The sequence below is a fragment of the Aegilops tauschii genome, chromosome 2 (assembly GCF_002575655.3).
Source record: "Aegilops tauschii subsp. strangulata cultivar AL8/78 chromosome 2, Aet v6.0, whole genome shotgun sequence".
In the NCBI taxonomy this organism is placed as follows: Eukaryota; Viridiplantae; Streptophyta; class Magnoliopsida; order Poales; family Poaceae; genus Aegilops; species Aegilops tauschii.
The window spans coordinates 620,526,372-620,546,106 of NC_053036.3; the positions used below are offsets into that span (position 1 = coordinate 620,526,372).

The 19,735-nt window shown below is 45.4% G+C and overlaps 2 protein-coding genes across 2 annotated transcripts; one reads left to right on the top strand and one right to left on the bottom strand.

Annotated features, from left to right (window-relative positions):
• Positions 1-6,776: 6,776 nt before the first annotated feature.
• LOC109753575 (superoxide dismutase [Mn], mitochondrial) lies at positions 6,777-11,488 on the bottom strand. The gene is made up of 6 exons (XM_020312501.4): positions 11,134-11,488; positions 9,166-9,212; positions 8,922-9,047; positions 8,776-8,832; positions 7,824-7,901; positions 6,777-7,137 (listed from the first exon to the last, which is right to left on the bottom strand). Exons 1-6 carry the CDS (start codon positions 11,426-11,428, stop codon positions 7,045-7,047), a joined length of 696 nt encoding a protein of 231 aa, XP_020168090.1. The 5' UTR covers positions 11,429-11,488; the 3' UTR covers positions 6,777-7,044.
• A 2,545-nt stretch (positions 11,489-14,033) lies between these two features.
• On the top strand, positions 14,034-17,859 carry LOC123497274 (G-type lectin S-receptor-like serine/threonine-protein kinase B120). Its single transcript, XM_073509671.1, has 7 exons — positions 14,034-15,409; positions 15,993-16,088; positions 16,166-16,341; positions 16,430-16,640; positions 16,757-16,994; positions 17,074-17,224; positions 17,307-17,859. The coding sequence occupies exons 1-7, from the start codon at positions 14,143-14,145 to the stop codon at positions 17,607-17,609; spliced, it is 2,442 nt and encodes an 813-aa protein (XP_073365772.1). The 5' UTR covers positions 14,034-14,142; the 3' UTR covers positions 17,610-17,859.
• Positions 17,860-19,735: the final 1,876 nt, after the last annotated feature.

The following is a 19,735-nucleotide window of genomic DNA, read 5'->3' on the forward strand; positions in this document are numbered from 1 at the left end:
GTTGCCTCACTTCAATCTAAGTCATGTTTAGGCATAGCAGTAACAGTAGCACAGAGATAAGAGAGGACACATCTCTCTATTAGCTACCTATAACAACCTAAATTAACCCCCAAAACCCCTAAACCACCTCCTTTCAAAAAAACCAGCCCCTGAAATGCTGACGCGTGGAAGCTTATTGGTCCCGGTTGGTGCTACCAACCGGGACCAAAGGCCCTCTTGCCTAGGCTCGCCGGAGCGGCCACGTGGAGGCCCATCTGTCCCGGTTGGTATAAGATCCGGGACTAAAGGCCTAGGGCATTAGTAACGACCCTTTAGTCTCGGTTCCCCAACTGGGACAGATGGGCCTTATGAACCGGGACAAATGGCCCTTTTTCTACTAGTGACGTATTCCTAGGTCGTTAATTTGACCAACCTAATACAAGTCATATATTACAAAAAAATATACCAACATAAACTTCAGATGTTCTATTTCAAGCGGTATAATTTTTGTGTTATATAGTTTATATTAGGGTGATAAAATTGACAACCTAGGTATACGTGCAGGACATGTAAACTGAAACAGAGGGAGTATACTTTATTGATATCAAACACATAAGATTGTTTAGAATAGTGGCTTCTCGATAAAACCACAATATTTCTCTAATATCCTATTTAGAAAAACCAAGTTGTCCTAAATGACTTATATACACAAATCTAGTAGACGCGACGCTTTATTTCCCTTCTAGTAAGGCGACCAGGTCAAAGCCTTCTTTACCTCAATCTCTGTCGGCGAGCCCGGGGATTCGTCTCTCCTCTATTCGTCGCTCCGGTGGCGGAGGGGACAATCCTAGTGCCAGTTCATCGGCTGGCTCGATGGGTAAATAAACCTGGAGTGTAGCGTTCGGGCGTGAGTAGTACGATGCTGAATATTTGAGTTCATTTTTCTCACACCGGCCTAGGTTTGTTCGACGCAGGAAAATGCCCTGTACGGCGCAATGTGTCAACGTGTATTGTATCTGTGTATGTATGTGTATTTATACTCCTAATTTATAGGATCATGGAGCACGCCCAGGCCTGCGTGCCACTTCCATCGGGCTCTTTGTAACCTCTCCGTGTGCGTATATCTTGTATTCGGAGTGGGTGAATGAATGCATAGAGACAATTGATCATCCTACTTGGTATCAGACTCCAGGCGACCCTCCCATGGCCGAGCACTCGACCTCCTCCGCCACCTCTCCGGCCACCAGCTCGGCCACCTTGCCGGGGGCTCTCTCCAGCTCGTCCACCGACGCCGGCACCACCGCCGGCACTTCTCCTCCCTTCATCTTCGACACCACCCCCTCTTCCCATACTGGCTCATCCCCATCGCTCGGCTCTCAGTTCGCCCCCTCTTCCCTCCCTCCACAGCGTCGTGCTCTCCTTCGCCGCCGCTCCCTCCCCCACCCCATTTTCCGCGACAGCATCCAGAACCACATCAAGTTTCTTCTCAACCCCGACGATCACAAATATCACAAGTGGAAGTCCTTCTTCCTCCTTGTTTTTATCCTCTATGGCGTCGCCCAGTTCATCGAACAGCCCCTCCCCCCCAACGCCACCGCCTTCCAGCGCGAGCTCGACGCCCACCTTGTGCTTTGGATCTACTCCACCCTCGCCGACAACCTCGTCGATCACGTCGTCGGGGCTACCACCACCTACGATCTCTCGCACCGCATTCGCGACTACTTCCTGGCGAACCGCACGGCACGGTACATGATGTTGAACCGGCAATACCACAACCTCAAGCAAGGAGATCTCTCTGTCGCCGAGTATGCCCGCCGCATGAAGCTTCTCACCGCCGGGCTGGCTGACATCGAGCACGCCGTCATTGAGGTGGATCTCACCACTCAGTTTCTTCACGGCATCGACAAACGCCTCGACACCATCCGCGTCGTGCTCGGGGACACGGTTCCTCTGCCGCTGTTCGAGACGGTGTTCTCTCGCCTGAAGCTCGCCGAGGAGAATCTCGCCCAGCGCGTGGCTGATGAGCCGGCCATGATTCTCGCCGTCACCGGGGGCGGCGGCCCCTCCAGCAGCTCTTCTGGATCCGGCGGCTCCGGTCCTCGCCCCATCGACCGCGCCGATCGCTCCAATGCTTGGGGCCCCGCCTCTCCGGCCGGCCAAGGCTCTGGCAACCGCGCTGATGGTGGCGACCGCGGTGGACGCGGCCGTGGGCGCGGGCGCGGTGATCACGGCGGTCGTGGCAACCCCCCGCCCATGTCCTACAGTCCCTACATGGGGTTCTCCGCGCCCTACGGGATGGCACTCCCGAACCCGCGTCCTGGCTGGGTCCCTCCCAACGCCGCCGGCGTGCTCGGCCCGCGGCCCGGGTCCCATGCGCAGGCGTATCCGATGCAGTTCTCCGGCTACCACGCGCCGACGCCGCCTCCACCACCCTCCTGGGATCACCTCGCCATGCTTCAGGCCGCCTACAGCGCCAACGGCATCTCCAACAGCGGCTCCGCTCCGCACGAGTGGTACCTCGACAGCGGCGCCTCCTCCCACGTCACCGGCAACCCTAGTAACCTCGACCTTTCGAATCCTTCTTTAAAGCCTCGTTTCACTAGTATTGTTGTTGGCAATGGCACACATCTTCCCATTGTAGCAACTGGCTCGGCCACCCTCCCCCCTCACAACTTCCATCTACGAGACGTTCTCTTTTGTCCCCATGTAGTCACTAGTCTCATTTTCGTTCGCCAGTTCACCAAAGATAACTTATGCTCTATTGAATTTTTCCCTCTTAGCTTTGTTGTGAAGGATCTTCGAACCAGGAGGGTAATCATGATCTCCGCTAGCTCCGGCGACCTCTATCCTTTCTTCGGTAATAACAAGCCTTGGAGCACCGCCCTCTCCGCCACCACCTCCAATGCTGACGTGTGGGATCGCCGGCTTGGCCACCCCAGCCCTCAAGTTACTTCTACCTTAGTAGCCCATGATTTTTCTTCCCTCTTGTAATAAGATTGCGCATACACCATGTAATGCTTGCCAACTTGGACGGCAGCCGCGCCTCCCTTTCCCTACTTCACATAGTCGCACCTTTGCTCCATTTGATTTAATCCATTGTGATTTATGGACCAGCCCCGTTGTAAGCTTTTCCGGTTATCAATATTACTTGATTGTGCTTGATGACTACACTCACTTCTCATGGTCATTTCCTCTTCGCAACAAGTCGGACACATCCCTTACTCTCCAACGTTTTTTCTCTTACGTTCGTACTCAATACAATGTGATCATCAAAGCCTTACAGTGCGACAATGGTGGTGAGTTTATCAACTCCACACTCCGTGCGTTCTTTTCTGCCAACGGCATTGCCTACCGCTTCTCGTGCCCTCACACCTCACCACAGAATGGCAAGGCCGAACGTCTTCTTCACACTACAAATGACATCATCCGCACTCTCCTCGTCCAAGCCAACCTCACCCCTCCCTTCTGGGCTGAAGCCTTGCACACGGCCACATATCTCCTCAACCGTCGCCCTTCACGTGCCATTCACGATCACACACCGTACTACATGCTTCATGGCATTCACCCCACGTACGATCATTTGCGAGTGTTTGGGTGTCTTTGTTACCCCAACCTCTATGCCACATCTCCCCATAAGCTAGCCCCACGCTCCACTCGCTGCATTTTCCTCGGTTATCCCCTTGAACACAAGGGTTATCGCTGCTACGATCTCACACAACGACGCGTGATCGTACCCCGTCACGTCACTTTTGACGAGAACATTTTCCCATATGCACCGCCCACACCACCGCCCCAATCCGCCCGCTCCACAGACAATCCCAACCCGCCTGCCCTCCAATCGCTGCAAGATTCGCTCCCCTCCTCACCTACCTCGTACCGGGACCCACGCAATCCTCCGAATGGGACGCCCCCATGCAGGCCACTCTCGTCTCGCCAGCTCCTCCCCAGCCCACCAACCACCTCCACGTGTAGCCCTCCCTCTGGATCGCACCGGTCCCCCGCACCTGCCTCCCCACCACCCCCGCGCCCACGCGCTTCCTCGGGCCTCACGCCTGCCTTGCCCGCCGCATCCGATTCCTTGGATCGCCGCGCCCGATTCACCTTCCCGCGGATCCTCCTTGGATCCCGCGCCTGCCAGTCCTACCACCGACCCCACGCCATCCACCTCTGATTCCGCGCCAACCACTCCCGTGCAACCACATCTGCCCCCATGTGCCCAGCCCATTAAACCTCCCCACAACTCGCATAAAATGCAAACTCGTTCCAAATCCGTCTTTTGCCAACCCAAGCGCCTCTTCCTAGCCAACATCGGCTCCTCCACCATCTCCCCTATCCCTCCGACGTACCGTTCTGCCCTCAAAGACCCACATTGGCAACGTGCAATGCTAGATGAATATGATGTTTTAATCAAGAATTCTAATTGGTCTTTGGTTCCCAGACCTGCAGGTGTTAATGTGGTGACCGGCAAGTGGATATATCGCCACAAGTTCCACCCTGATGGCACCTTGGCTCGGTACAAGGCACAGTGGGCTGTGCGAGGTTTCACTCAGCGGGAGGGCGTCGACTACGACGAGACATTCAGCCCGGTTTTCAAACCAGCCACCATTCGCACTGTGCTCAGCATTGCCACGTCCAGCTCATGGCCCATTCACCAACTTGACGTGAAGAATGCATTCCTCCACGACGATCTCAAGGAGACGGTGTATTGCGCTCAGCCGTCCGGCTTCGTGGATCCCTCCCGGCCGGACCATGTGTGCCTTCTTCGCAAATCCCTCTATGGCTTGAAGCAAGCCCGACGCACATGGTTTCGCCGTTTCCGTTCCTTCCTCTTGTCACTCGGTTTCACCGCATCCAAAAGCGACTCTTTGCTCTTCATCTTGCACCGTGGAGCCTCCATTACCTACCTCCTCGTGTATGTGGATGATATCATCCTCACCGCTAGCACACCGCAGACTCTCCACCACATCATCTCCTCTCTCAAACACGAGTTTTCTATGTCTGATCTCGGGGAGCTCCATCACTTTCTCGGCATCAACGTCACACCAAACACCCACGGCATGTTCTTGTGCCAGCAACAATATGCCCTCGAGGTTCTTGTGCGCGCCAAGATGCTAAACTGCAAGCCTGTCTCCACTCCCATCGACACACAATCCAAACTCTCTGCCCACGATGGTCGTCTTCTTGACAATCCCACTCTATACCGCAGCCTAGCCGGTGCACTTCAATACCTCACACTCACCCGGCCCGACCTCTCCTACGCGGTTCAACAAGTGTGTCTCTTCATGCACGCGGCTCGTGATTCTCACATGCAACTCATCAAATGCATCCTTCGATATCTCCGGCACTACCCACTATGGCTTGCAACTTACAAGTCATCCTCCCTCGACCTTGTGGCTTATACCGACGCCGATTGGGCCGGCTGTCCGGACACGCGCAAGTCCACCTCCGGGTTCTGTGTCTTTCTAGGACAAAACCTGTTGTCCTGGTCCTCTAAGAGGCAAGCCACCGTATCCCGGTCTAGTGCCGAGGCTGAATACCGTGGCGTCGCCAACTGTGTTGCCGAGTCGTGTTGGTTGCGTCAGCTCTTGCATGAGCTCCGTCACCCGCCAACCCATGCTACCATCGTCTATTGTGACAATGTATCGGCCTCCTACATTGCCTCCAATCCCGTCCAGCACCAGCGGACAAAGCACATCGAGATCGATCTTCATTTTGTCCGTGACCGCGTGGCTCTCGGTGACATTCGTGCACTACACGTCCCTTCCAGTTCGCAATTCGCGGATTTGTTCGCCAAGGGGCTTCCCTCACAGGTCTTCCACGAGTTCAGATCCAGCCTCAACATCCTTCCACATGGAGTTCCGGCTGAGGGGGGGTGTTAACGTGTATTGTACCTGTGTATGTATGCGTACTTGTACTTCTAGTTTATAGGATCATGGAGCACGCCTAGGCGTGCGTGCCACTTCCATCGGGCTCTTTGTAACCGCTCCGGTGTGTATATATCTTGTACTCGGTGTGGGTGAATGAATGCATAGAGACAATTGATCATCCTACTCAATGCCAAGGTGGTCAGGTTTATTTTAAATTTTTGGTTTTCGATTAAGGCCTTTTTACTTCTAGAGACATCTAAAGGCATCTTATATCCGAATTCTTTTCATTGATTAACTACGCCCAGCCAAAATCAGTCTCAAACCGGTCCTCCAAGGTTGTTTCTTGTCCGGTTTTAAAATAGACGGTTTCATATTTCAGTGTTGTATATTAGATTTTGATGGCAGTTCAAGGTTGTAATATGATCCTCCCTCTTTCTAGGTGGACTTAAGAAGAAAAAGATCACTTTAGTTCATTCTCGCCACACGCAAGGTCAGTATTCCCTAGCTCGATTTGATCGAGTTGGCATGAACCGACGCGCCTCCGGATCATTGCAACCCTTTTCCGAAATGGATCATCGCAACAACAAAAAATGATGGTGACATGACAATATTTGAAATGGATCATCACAACAACAAAAGATGATGGTGACATCACAATATTTATTGAACAGTGATGTCCGTGGATGGTGCGTCGGTCCAGTAATAACTCAGCACTTTATTTTCTTTTCAATACTTACTTATAAATGCCTGCTAACAACAGCGTGCGAGAAAGCTAGGCCGAGAGAGTTCGTTTGAAAATTATAACCCAAATCAGGACAGTAGCAAGATTAGATAAATACTGGCATACTGCACACCCAAATCAGTAGAAGTATGCTTGGTGTGCTTAATCCATGCATTATAACTTTAGCACAAGATCAAAAGTTGGGCAGATTATTTCGGAAAGCTCATCCATCCATACCAATACGTGCACACAAGGACAGCAACAGCACTAGCGAACGAGTTTATTAGTCACGCAGGCACAGTAAAAAGTACCAAAATGGACAGGCACTGTTCTATGCGTTGGACATTACCCCGCCTCTATGCGATGTACAGAAGGTCCCGACAGTGGAATAGTGCCCACTTTTATTACTGCATATACAAAGATCCAACAGTGGGAAACTCAAGAGCGAGCGAAGTACTGTCTGTCTACTCGGACAAATCATGCAAGCACTTTCTCATACTCTTCTCCGGCATATTTCCAGTTCACCACCTTCCAGATGTTGGTCAGGTAGTCCGGCCTCACGTTCTTGTACTACAAGCACAAAATAACAATATACGCTTAGCACTGAGAAAGACCTTTCAATTTCCATCTACCTCATCAATAAAATAAAAATAAAATAGTTGAATTCAGAATACCAGCATAATATAATAACACTTTAGTGGCTGCTCCGCCATGCATTAAACATTTTTGGCACACGTGTTCAACACAAATGGTTGATATGCTGAGTTGATAATTATGCTTTGATTCTTTCCCGTTTCGGGCTACATGCATCGGAATCTACCGCAACAGGGACCACAATCTTGCATTATACCATTGCAAAATTAACCTTCGTATACAACCATGCTTTTCCCTACAATTTTTGACATATATCACTCCTATTATACCCGTATTTTCTTTTAAAGGGCTCTAGTAGTCTTGCTTTCACGAAGGGCCTTGTAGAAATGCGGGTATACCATAGGGAATACTGTGATTCCTACAGTACTGGGAATTAGCATGTCCAAAATGGTTGGATAGTTTTCAGGCATTAGCTTCATCACACAGATACTACCAATACAGAAAAATGGAAAAGAATAAGAAATAAGACCAATTGGGCCAAGTGAAATCTTATCGAATGTGATTGTATGATGCATATTCTAAAAAAAGAAGGATGGCAACATCAGCAAAATAACAGCTCATTAAAGCAAATAGAATAGCCTTCAGTGCCAACATGAGATTACCTGCAGGTAGTACGCATGCTCCCAGACATCAATTCCCAACAAAGGATGCAGGTTTGACCCTTTGGTCACAAGAGGGTCCTGCAAGGTCCAATAAGTAAGTTGTATGCACATGAAAACTACCTCAAAGTTGAAGCATGTAAACGAAAAAAACTCCTGCCAACCCCAGGCACCACACATGAGGGTTATTTGCAGTGCCATAACTTCATACATAGTTTCCACATGGCAATAAAAACTTCTTAAGTTGATCAAAGTAGGATGCAAAACAAACTATAAATGCCTTCGTGGAGATTGTGAGGGTTGCAATTTCACATAGCTCAGCTAAAAATATATTGGTCTCTTCAAGACGCTAGGTGCCGAATTCAAGGAAAAAACAAAACGACAGGTATGCAAATGTTTAGAAGTCAATGTATAAGATTTGCTTTAATGTCAACTATTAATCAAACTGAAGCTTGATATCCTTTTTATCTCATAAAGAACTCTATGGCCTTGCAGCAGGTGCTACTGAATTCCAGAACACAACCCCTGTTTGTCATATCGTTTTTTTTTCTACCCTGTTTGCCACATCAACAGCCCCAGAAATTAGTTCCCATGGCATGTGTACTGCTTTTACTGAATATCCTACTACGTATGAGATTTCACTAGTGACCATTTCTCCATCATTAAAAACCAACAGAAGTGAGGATGACATATGAGGCCTGGGGTTACATCACAGTGACAACTCGGTGATCTTTTCAACGGTACAGAGCACTGAGAAATATCGCCCTTTCAGAAATATGGTTATCTTTAACTGCATACTTAGTTGCTTATGAATGGATTAATTACTGATTCTTCCAACAAGCATTGCCATGATAACGTGAAATGGTAGAAATGAATTGAACTGTAAATTAGTGCGAAGACTGTATAAACTGTCCTTTAGGAACAGTATGATCCAAGTAAGGATGAGAACTTTCACCTGATTAGGAGTAGTTTCAACTGAAAGCCTTTTGGCCTCTTTATCCAAAGCTAGCCACTGCATAACAAACATGTGAATATTAACAAAGCACCTTGACCAGATAAAATACAGTGTAATGCGGAGGAGACAGTGCATAATGTACATACCACCCATCCAGATCCTTGTAAAGCAGCACCCTCTGCATTCATCTTCTTTATAAGTTTCTCAATAGAACCAAAATCCTCATCAATGGCCCAGCCAAGTTTGCCATGAGGTGCCTCACCACCACCCTCCTGTAAAGCACCAAACATTTTAACTGTTTGAAATGGTGGAAGTCTTAACAGAAAACAAAAAGAGAGAGAAAGAGGGTGGGGCTGTGGTTGAGCAAAAGGGTATCGGTTAGATAGTTACGCTGATGGGCTTGAGGTTCTTCCAGAAGATTGAATGGTTAACATGACCTGCAACATGGTAAATCGCGTACATTAATAAATGATATGCTTAGACGAATATTATATTAACAATATCAAGCCAATAAATTTATTCCAGGTCACCATTTTTTGTAATCAAGAGGTTCAGCATCACGTCCTTACGAATTCTCTAGTTGCACAGCATTTCTTGGTATTGTTAACAAATTTAATAGTTAGGACATCATAAAACGAAGTGAGAAGCCATGATGAATGCGTACGAGTATTGACGGAATTATTAGCATAAGCATAAAATTATACCTCAGATTTGTCACATGGTAGTATCCTAAATTCCTACTTAATGTGCAGATATGAGCAGGGAATAGAATCCAATAACACTCAAACTGTGTGTCTCAGTAGCTAAGGATGCACGCATAAAAACTATAGTTTGGCATGGCTCCATCAGAAGTAAAGAAGGTGTAGTCAAAGGTATTAATCGAGCCACGAAGCGTCACAAGCACCTAATCCCCAAATGTAGAAGTTCGACCAGTTTCAAATACCTAGATTTTTTCACAAAATTGAAAGGAAACCTACAGGGCAATACTCGAGGTTGAATAGGTTGAGACATGGTCGATTTTGCGAAAGAAGTAATTAAGCAATGGGCATGTCAAGCAATTCTTTCAAACTAAAAAACCAAGTGGAGCAAAACACAAAAAAACTCAGCAGCTCATAGATTCATACTTTTATAACATTGCCACTTATACTGTTTGTCAGCATCAAGCACCAGTATCAGTAATTCAAAAAAATATGAAGCCCAGCATGTCCTAAAATTCAGCACAGTTGACAATATCAGTGCTAGGAATATCTCAATTAACCAACCAATATACACATGAACATCCACTACGATGACCCCTTCAACAGCTACAACTTGCAACCAAGTCACAATTATGATTATGGATGAAACACAAAAGAATGTATTCCCAGACATCCCTAACTAAATTATGCATATAGCTAATGATACTAACATAGTAACATAGCATCATGATTAATAAAGAACTTGCAGTTAAGCATCCATATGGGAATGAATCCATAAAAGTAGTTCTATCAAAGAAAAAACCATAAAAACACAATCAGGTTAACACCAATAAACCAAATAAACATGCAGAAGCTTCTATTGTGACGTGTTTGTGCTGTTTACGTCCAGATTATTAGAGGCAGTAGAGAAGCTGATTACAGGATGATCTCAAAGGAAAGTGTCTTTCAAGTTCACGGAATGCCCTACCTAGTCACGGTTTCAAAATACGTCCTCCGTCCGGAATTAGTTGACGCTCAAACGGATGTATCTAGACATATTTTAGTGCTAGGTACATCCATTTGAGAGTCAACTAATTCCGGGCAGAGGGAGTAATAATGAAAGCTCGAATGAAAAAACCATTTTCTGTCCAAATTTGCCATCTTTCCCATATTAATTGTTGCTCAAACGGATGTATCTAGCAAGCGACAATTAATATGGGACGGAGGGAGTAGATTCCATTCTTGGTTAACTGCCCAAAAAGGTCCATGGAACCATGTGCCGAGGATTATGCTACTAATGAATTGTAGTATTCTGCTTGGTTATCTTTAATCACTGTGTTTTATCGCCCAACAGAACTACAGACCACCACAAGGTTCAGAGATGCTGCTGGGCGCCGCTGAATCGCCTAAATAGGATGAGTTGAGCGAGGTTTCATAAAGACAGAAACTAATCGACAACAAATGACGGTCGGTCACGGGTCTCACGGTTGCGCGACGATGCTGCCTTATCTCTTCGATTATTATGTTTTGTTTGTTATTCACTCTGTAGATGCTCGTCCGGTACTCGATAACGCACTAATCCCCGCATCAATTCCTCCGGCCCGGCACCAGCAATCGAACCAAAGGAGCATCCGAACGAACGAATCTAAGGGAGCATATCCAGAGGAGAGAGGGGCCTTACCGCCGCCGTTGAACTTGATGGCGCTCTGGAGGTGGACGACGGCGGACGCGTCCCCCTTGCTGACGGCGGCGTCGAGCTGCTCGAGCGCCTTGTTGTAGTTGGCGACGTAGGTGGCGTGGTGCTTCTGGTGGTGCAGGCGCATGATCTCGCCGGAGACGGCCGGCTCCAGCGCGCCGTAGTCGTAGGGGAGGTCGGGGAGCGTGAACGTCGCCACGCCCCTGGCGGCGGCCGGCGGCCGCGCGCCGCCGAGCGCCAGGCCTAGGGTTTTCTTCGCGGCCAACGTGCGGAGCGCCATGGATAGTGTGTTTGGTGTGTGTGGGGAGGGTTTGGGGAATGGGAAGGGCGGATCTAGATGCCGCGGCGATGTGCGGTGCGGTTGGTAGATGATGCTTCCAGACCTGGCACTTTGGGCCGGAGGCCGGCCCGGCACGGCCCAGCTATAAAAGGATCTGAAATGGGATGGAACCGACACTTGTCTCAAAAAAAGAAAAACTTGTCTAAAAAAATGACACTGGACACCACAGCTGTCGGATATTTGTTTTTGGAGGACTAGAGTAAGGGTCTTGGGGGAGCGGTTTTTCTTGGAAGTTTTTTATCGGTTTTTCATGTCTTTTTTGTTTGTTTGTTTCTGTGGTGGTTTTGAACAGTTTTTTTTGGTGTTTTTGCATGTTTGTGGTGGTTGCTGCTTTTCTTTCATCGGATTTTTCTGTTTCTTCATCAGTCCTCTTTGTGTTTTTTTGTTTTTTCAACATGTTTTTAACTTTTTAATACATCATTGTGTATTTTTTGTATACATGTCAAACTTTTTTTTGATACATGTTGAACATTTCTTAAATACATGATGTATTTTTTTTACACATACATGTTTGTAAGCATTTTTTGAATGTGTGTTAATCAGTGTTCAAAACAAATGCGTGTTAATCGTTTTTCAAATATAGGCTGATTGTTTTCCAATGGTAAAAACTTATTAACTAGGTGAACATTTTTTTACATTGTATTAATATATTTTTCAATCACGAACATATTCTATGAAACACTGATTTTTTTAATATGACGTGCATTTCTTTTGAATTACCCAAATAAGTTTTCTACATTGGTGCAACAAACATATTTTTGAAACGGGTGATCATTTTTTAATGCCACTAATATATTTTTAAAGTTGGCGAACATTCTTTTAACTGTACATAAACAAATTTTTTTAAACTGTCATGAACATGTTTCTGAAATGCGTGAACATTTTTTTGAAAAATTCAAAAAGTTGCACAAACAATTTTTAGCGGTGCATAGAAATTTTAAATACAAGTATCCATATTTCAGGATATTTCAATATGTAAGTGATAAATATATAAAGGAACAAACTAAAAAAATGAAAAGGATGCGAATAAAGCAGCTACTCCTTCCGTTCCAAAATAGATGACTTAATTTTGTACTAAAGTTAGTACAAAGTTGAGTCATCTATTTTGGAACGGAGGGAATACGTTTGTTGGCCCAGCGCTGGAGGCGACGCTGCGGTCGGGAGCAAGATCAAGGCCCTCCCGAAGGCCCATGAAAAGATATGTGGGTATGTAGCTTTCGGGCTTGGTGACAAAGAGAAATGTGATGGGCCTTTGTGAGACACGAGCGCGGGCAAAAAATAAGAAAGAAACGGCACGAATCTCTCTCTGCCTCGAAAAAAAGAGACCCGACGCCTTCCCGTCCTCGTCCAGCTCGCCGCCACTGCTATCGGGGCCGCCGTCTCCAGCGTCTCCAGCGTGCGTCTCCTCCTGCGCCTCATCTTCCCCCGCCCTCCCTCCCCTACCAGCAGGCCGGCCCTAGCATGCGACAGGCACCTCATCTCGCCACCGCAGTCACCCTCCCCAAATTCCCCCTCCCCCTACCACCTCCAGACGCGCCGCGCTCAACGTCGCCGGCGTTCATTCCCACCAGAGATCTGAGGTCGAAAACCAAGTCAGCCGCCAACCCGGCGCGTCGCCGCGAGCTACCCCGACGGAGACGGAGCTCCACCTGATGGTAACCCATTTCCTAGCATACGCATTCTCGTTTGCCTGCCGCTGTACTTGTGAGAGAACCCTTTACCTGTTGTCATATCATACAACGGCAATGATGCTACGTAGATAGCTGAAATCCTGAATATTTATGTCACTCCCGTGTTAATTTCTCTGCTTGCCGTGCAGGTCAAAGCTCCCGGATAGGCATGGCTGGCACATACATATGCCTTCATGACAGACTGTGACGGTCTCCGGGCGGTGGCTGCAAATGTCAATCAGGCTCAGCCATGACTACAGCCTGTGAGGTTCATTTCTTGGTCTTCAGTTCCCCACGGAGACCAGCAGCAATGCTGAATAATCATCTCTTACACCTCTTGGTTTCGTGTCACTTACCTTTCCTATCATTCATGTCCGGCGAACTGGACATAGGACGCGTGCGTGCTTATGTGACAAGCCACATCAGGAATACCAAAACTCTGGGGCCTGTTTTGGCTTGCTACCTCGTGTATTTGAACCCTCCAAGCAAACAGCCCCAAGCATATCTCCTTACTTTGCTCTTCACAAGCATATGCAGAAGAAGGCCTAATATGTATTGGTTCTGTCCCTGGTCTGCAAAAAATCCACACAGAGACCAGTAGGAATGCTGAATAATCAAACCCGTGCGACGCGTGGTCCTGTGTCATCCGTCGACCTGAAAATTCGATGCAATGTATACATGTTTTCTCTATGGATCTAGAATTTGCGACTTACACACACACACACCCCTTGGAAAATTGGAGTGGAAAATTCCTGTATAGCACCAATCTGCTAGTCATTATCATTTGTCTCTGACTTACTGCAACAGCTATCTGCAACTAGTGGATCTAGAGTTATCTTGGACTGTAAACCTGACCAACTAGAAGGCACAGAAAAGTCCGGCCAATGTTTCCACTTTCTAGTTTTACCTCTTGCGGCAAACAATCCAAACCATCTTCATACATACTACCCCCTTCCTTTGGTAGTCGCAAGCAAACAAGGCTTAATGGACATGATATACGTCCCAGTTTTTATCCTCCTGTTCTTGATTTGCTTCTGCAAATCTGATGATCGCCTAACACCCACAAAACCACTCTACCCCGGCGACACGCTCATCTCAGACGGTGGCATCTTTGCTCTTGGCTTCTTCTCCCTGAAGAACTCGAGTGCAAACTCGTACGTCGGCATATGGTACAACCAAATCCCGGAGCGAACATACGTGTGGGTCGCAAACCGCGACAGCCCAATCACTAGCAGTTCCTCTGGTAAGTTTGTTGTGACCAACAATTCTGATCTTGTCTTGTTAGACTCCAAAGGAAGCACTCTTTGGACAACCTCGAACAACATCACCTCCGAAGCCGCCGGAACTGCTGCTACACTGCTTGACACCGGGAACTTGGTCATCCGGTTGTCCAACGGCACAGACATATGGCAGAGCTTTCATTACCCAACTGACACCCTTCTCCCTAACATGTCTGCACCGTTGAGCAGCAAAAATAAGCTCTACAGGCCTTTTGTTGCTTGGAGGGGCCCTGATGACCTGTCCACTGGCGACTACTCCTTGGGCAGTGACTCCAGCTTGGTTCCCCAGGTCTTCATCTGGAATGGGACGAGGCCGTACTGGCGCAGAGCTGCGTGGACTGGTGCACTGGTGAACAACGTGTATCAGAGCAACACTGGCTCCTTCATGTTCGAAACAGTTGAAAGAAGAGGGGCTGAGTTCTACATAACATACACCGTCTCCAATGGCTCACCAAATATGCGCGCGAAGCTGCACTATACGGGCACGGTGAAGGTCCTTACATGGAACAGCAAGTCGTCGTCTTGGGATGTTTTCATGGAGTACCCCAGTCATAGCTGTGATAGCTATGCTTCGTGCGGCCCATTCGGCTACTGTGATGGCACAGAGGCGATTCCAACGTGCAAGTGCCTTGATGGTTTTGAGTCTGCTGGCCGTAACTATTCCCTAGGATGTCGGAGAAAGAAAGAGTTGAAATGTGATGGTACAGATAGTTTCATAACTTTGCCTGGCATGAAAACGCCTGACAAGTTCCTGTACATCAGGAATAGAAGCTTCGACCAATGCGCAGAAGAATGCAGAAGCAAGTGCTCATGCAACGCTTACGCGTACGCCAACCTAAGCAGTCTTGGCAGTCTTGACATGGTTGGAGACAGTTCGAGGTGCTTGGTTTGGATGGGGGAGCTTGTTGACACAGGGAAGCCTGCTGGTGGTGTTAGTGAAAATCTTTACCTCCGTATTTCCAGCTCATCCGGTATTTGCCTTTCCTTACCCATCTTAATGATTATGCAGTGCGATTGATTGCCTGTTGATGTAAGTTTATATGGTGCCTACTATAATAGCAGGTCGCAGTTACAATTACATTCAGCTGAACCTCTTTTGTGCATCTGATGCTCTCCTTTTATAGTGCCATGTTGAATATGGTACTATCAGATGATGATCATACGATTTAAATTAATATATTATTTGGTTATTGCATATATTATCTGTTTTATTCCTGGCCTGTTCAGTACTGCCAATTGTATTATCCCCACCTTGCATCAAAAGCAGTCTTGTTTTCAGATTTTGCTTCTTTAGGATCCTGTCATCAGTTGGCATCCAGTTCATCAGAGTTTAGTCGATTTATCCATTTCACATGGTAATAGTTACATGTTCATGAGCCTATATGCTAGCTTGTTCGGCATCATCAGATAATTCTACATTAGTATCAAGTAATGATTGTTTACCCAGAGTTTGCAGTGCATGAGATGTTGTTATGATGTTGTATTATTCATGGTAAATATGACACTTGCAACAAATGCATGACATTATTCTCTTGGTGTGCTACAAATCTGCAGCTAACGAAAAAAAGATCCTTATACTGAAGATTGTACTCCCGGCTGTGGCTTGTCTGTTGGTACTCACATGCATATACCTTGGATGCAAGTCACAAGGTAGAAAAACTTTTTATTCACCTTTTTCTCTCAGTAACCAATATTAATGACAAATTCATTTGAAACTATCCTGCCAGGTAAACGCAGAAGGAAAGGTCAGAACACACATATGCTAAAGCACTTGAATGCTTACAAACTTGGGAACGAAGATACGGAACTTCCATCTGTAGGCTTTGAAGAAATTCTCACTGCAACAAACAACTTTTCTGCTTGCAACATGCTTGGAAAAGGTGGTTTTGGAAAAGTGTACAAAGTAATAAACAGTTTTGGTTTGGTGATTTCTGAAGAAGAAATATTTTTGTTGTTCTCTTGTTAAACTAAAAAATGATGTGCTCATGTAGGGAATATTGGAAGATGGCATGGAAGTTGCTGTCAAAAGGCTTAGTATGGGTTCTGGGCAAGGGATTGAGGAGTTCAGGAATGAAGTAGTTCTGATTGCCAAATTGCAGCACCGAAACTTAGTTAGGCTTCTTGGTTACTGCATTCATGAAGATGAGAAGTTACTCATTTACGAATACTTACCTAACAGGAGTTTGGATGCCTTCCTTTTTGGTACGTTCTGACTTATGTACTTACGTTCAAGTCTCGCAAAATATTTATACTTTAACTAAAATGTTTTTTGTTAATTATGGCTGACAATATATCTCAATTTGCACTGCTTTTGGAAGATGCTACAAAAAAAATTATGCTTGATTGGCTGAGCCGGTTCATGGTCATTAAAGGGATAGCGAGAGGGCTTCTTTATCTCCACCAAGATTCAAGATTAACAATAATTCATCGAGATCTCAAAGCAAGCAACATCTTGTTGGATGCACAAATGAGTCCTAAAATATCTGATTTTGGTATGGCAAGGATCTTTGGAGGAAACGAGCAACAAGCAAACACTAACCGGGTTGTTGGGACATAGTAAGTAATCTATGCACCGGCTATTTGCAGTGTGGTATTTTCTTAAATCTAATTTATTTTCCTTGGAATCATTCAATAGTGGTTACATGTCTCCTGAATATGCGATGGAAGGCTACTTTTCTGTCAAGTCTGACACCTACAGCTTTGGGGTTCTGCTGTTGGAGATTGTAAGCGGGTTAAGGATTAGCTCACCCCATCTCACCATGGGCTTTCCAAACCTTATAGCATACGTAAGTATTACTGAAACGTTCTAATTTTCAACGGCTTAAACACTCATGATAATTTGACCAGAAATTGATTTCACTTGTTCAGGCATGGAGCTTATGGGTTGATGGAAATGCAAGGGAATTGGTGGACCGGTCTGTTTTGGAGAGTTGTCCACTTGATGAAGTTCTACGATGTGTTCACATAGGGCTCCTGTGTGTTCAAGACCATCCAAATGCTAGGCCACCCATGTCATCCATTGTGTTCATGTTAGAGAATGAAACAGCTCTGCTTCCTGCCCCCGAGAAACCTACATATTTCACAATACGGAGCCATGAAGCTGAAGACTGGAGAAAATATATGGGAAGATCTGAGAATAACATGAGCATCACGACACTGGAGGGACGTTAAATGTTTACTTCTGCTGTTTGTTCCTTGTTTCGTAAACTGCTCACAAATCTGCAGTTGGGTGATTCATGTTTGCATACACAAACAAGTGCACCATGAATAGATTGTTCTCAACTCGCGGGTCATGTTTGTAAATACAGTCTCCTTGATCTGTGCACTAGCTTGAGCATTTTCATCTGGCAAAGTGAAGGAAGCTACCTGAACATGTATGTATCGCGAACTTTTTACGTGGTTGTTTTTTCCCTATATAAAATTTCTGGTTCAGGTTTTCCTTTGTCGGTCGAGTCAGTTAAAGTAGTATGCTGAAAGCCTGGTTTTATGGTGGACATTTTGAATAACAGGAGAAGCATATCCTTCCTCCCTTTTGGATTTGTAATAGTACTCACAAATGAGTGATATGCTGGACAGATGTAATGTTCTTCTGGTACCATTGAAATGTTTTCATAGAAATTTTGAAGGATTCAAATTCATAGGATTTTTCCTACGAAGTTCCTTAGTTTGAACGATGCAACCAAAAATGTTTTTTTAGGGGAAAATGGTTTTTTTAGGCTAGCAAATGTTGTTTGGTATGCAAGAGAGCGGATATGCTGCCCATAAGCCCATTTCTGTGTCTGAAGGCCCATGAAAGGATATGTACCCTCCGTCCCAAAATAAGTATCCCAATTTTAAGAACAAGAAATGCACGACTCCCCCTAAAAAAACAGACCTCTCACGCGAGCTAGGATTCGAAAGACGACCTACTGCTTGTGCATGAATCCAGCTAACCAGTCCACCGATTGAACGATGTTGACATAATGAGCAAAGCAAACTATAATGTACGAATTTACCGGCGTAAACTGAACATTAATTAAACAATTAAAGACAATACTTCAAATTTCAAACACTTTAATTAAGTTACAAATAATTTTTAACAAACATGAACGAATTTAAAAAATTCTCATCATCTTTTGAAATATGAAGAAACTTTTACCTTCCCGAGCATTTTTGAAAATGCGAACATTTTTCGAATCTGTAAAAAAATCGAAAAATGAAACATCTTTTGAAATGATGACCAATTTATTTAAAACTCAAACATTTTTAAAACATTCAAAACGTTTTTGAAAACGTGAAGATTTTTCAAATTCTAGATCATGCTTTGAAAACATGAACATTTCTGAAATGGTGAACAAAATTTGAAAACGGGGAAAACGTTTTAGATTCAGAACAAAATTTTTAAACTGAGAACAATTGGAAAATCCTGAACAATTTTGGAATGCAAACATTTTTTATATAGGTGAACAAAAATTGAAACAGAAACTTTTTCTAAACCTTCAAACATTTTTTAAAAACGCGAACATTGCTTGAATTGGTGAAAAAAATTCAAAAGCAGAAACAACTTTTGAAATATGTGAATAAAAATTTGAGAACAAGAACATTTTTTTTTAATCCCGGTCATAATTTGGAAATTTCTGGACAACAACGTTCTATACAAATTAAAAAAATGAGAATATTTTGTGAAATGGCCGATTTTTTTTGAAAATGCAAACATTATTTGAATTTATAAAAAAAATTAAAACAAGGCCATTTTTAAAAAACGAACATTTTTTAAGTTTCCAAACAATTTTTGAAATATGAATTTTTTAAAATTAAAAAAACATACTACTTGAAAAGTAAAAAAGAAACAACAAATATAAGAAAAGAATCAGAAAAGAAAAGAAAGAAGAAAGAAAAAATAAACAATAAATATAAAAGAAACAATAAAATATGTAAAAGAAAATAAAAACGGTTCAATCCAAAGGGTCACCGCGAGCTGCCCTGACGGAACTCCACGTGATGGTAACTTGTTTCTTACCATAACCCTCTTCGTTTGGTTGTAGACGAAAGTGCGAACCCTTGCTTGTTGGCGTAGAACGGCAAGGATGCTGGATGCTGAAATCTGGATATTTCTGGCAGTTAATTTGCCTGGTCCTTGCTCCCTAGCCCTGGTCACCACCTCGTCTTCCTAATCAGGACACAAACCCTAAAACATGCAAAAACAGACACCTAAAAAAATGAGCAGGAGCCCTTCTGCCGGCAAGGGCCGAGATTCATTGCGCCGCCATGACCTAGCGTCACAAGAGACGAGGTAGACCCGCAATGCCGTCGACAGA

Excerpts from the sequence above, each read along its gene's own strand:
- LOC109753575 (XM_020312501.4), bottom strand. The coding sequence starts at position 11,428 with ATGGCGCTCCGCACGTTGGCCGCGAAGAAAACCCTAGGCCTGGCGCTC. Across the intron at positions 9,213-11,133 it reads CATCAAGTTCAACGGCGGCG|GTCATGTTAACCATTCAATC; the intron begins GTAAGGCCCCTC and ends ACCATGTTGCAG. Across the intron at positions 9,048-9,165 it reads AGAACCTCAAGCCCATCAGC|GAGGGTGGTGGTGAGGCACC; the intron begins GTAACTATCTAA and ends GGTGCTTTACAG.
- LOC123497274 (XM_073509671.1), top strand. The coding sequence starts at position 14,143 with ATGGACATGATATACGTCCCAGTTTTTATCCTCCTGTTCTTGATTTGC. Across the intron at positions 15,410-15,992 it reads CCGTATTTCCAGCTCATCCG|CTAACGAAAAAAAGATCCTT; the intron begins GTATTTGCCTTT and ends ACAAATCTGCAG. Across the intron at positions 16,641-16,756 it reads TTTGGATGCCTTCCTTTTTG|ATGCTACAAAAAAAATTATG; the intron begins GTACGTTCTGAC and ends TGCTTTTGGAAG.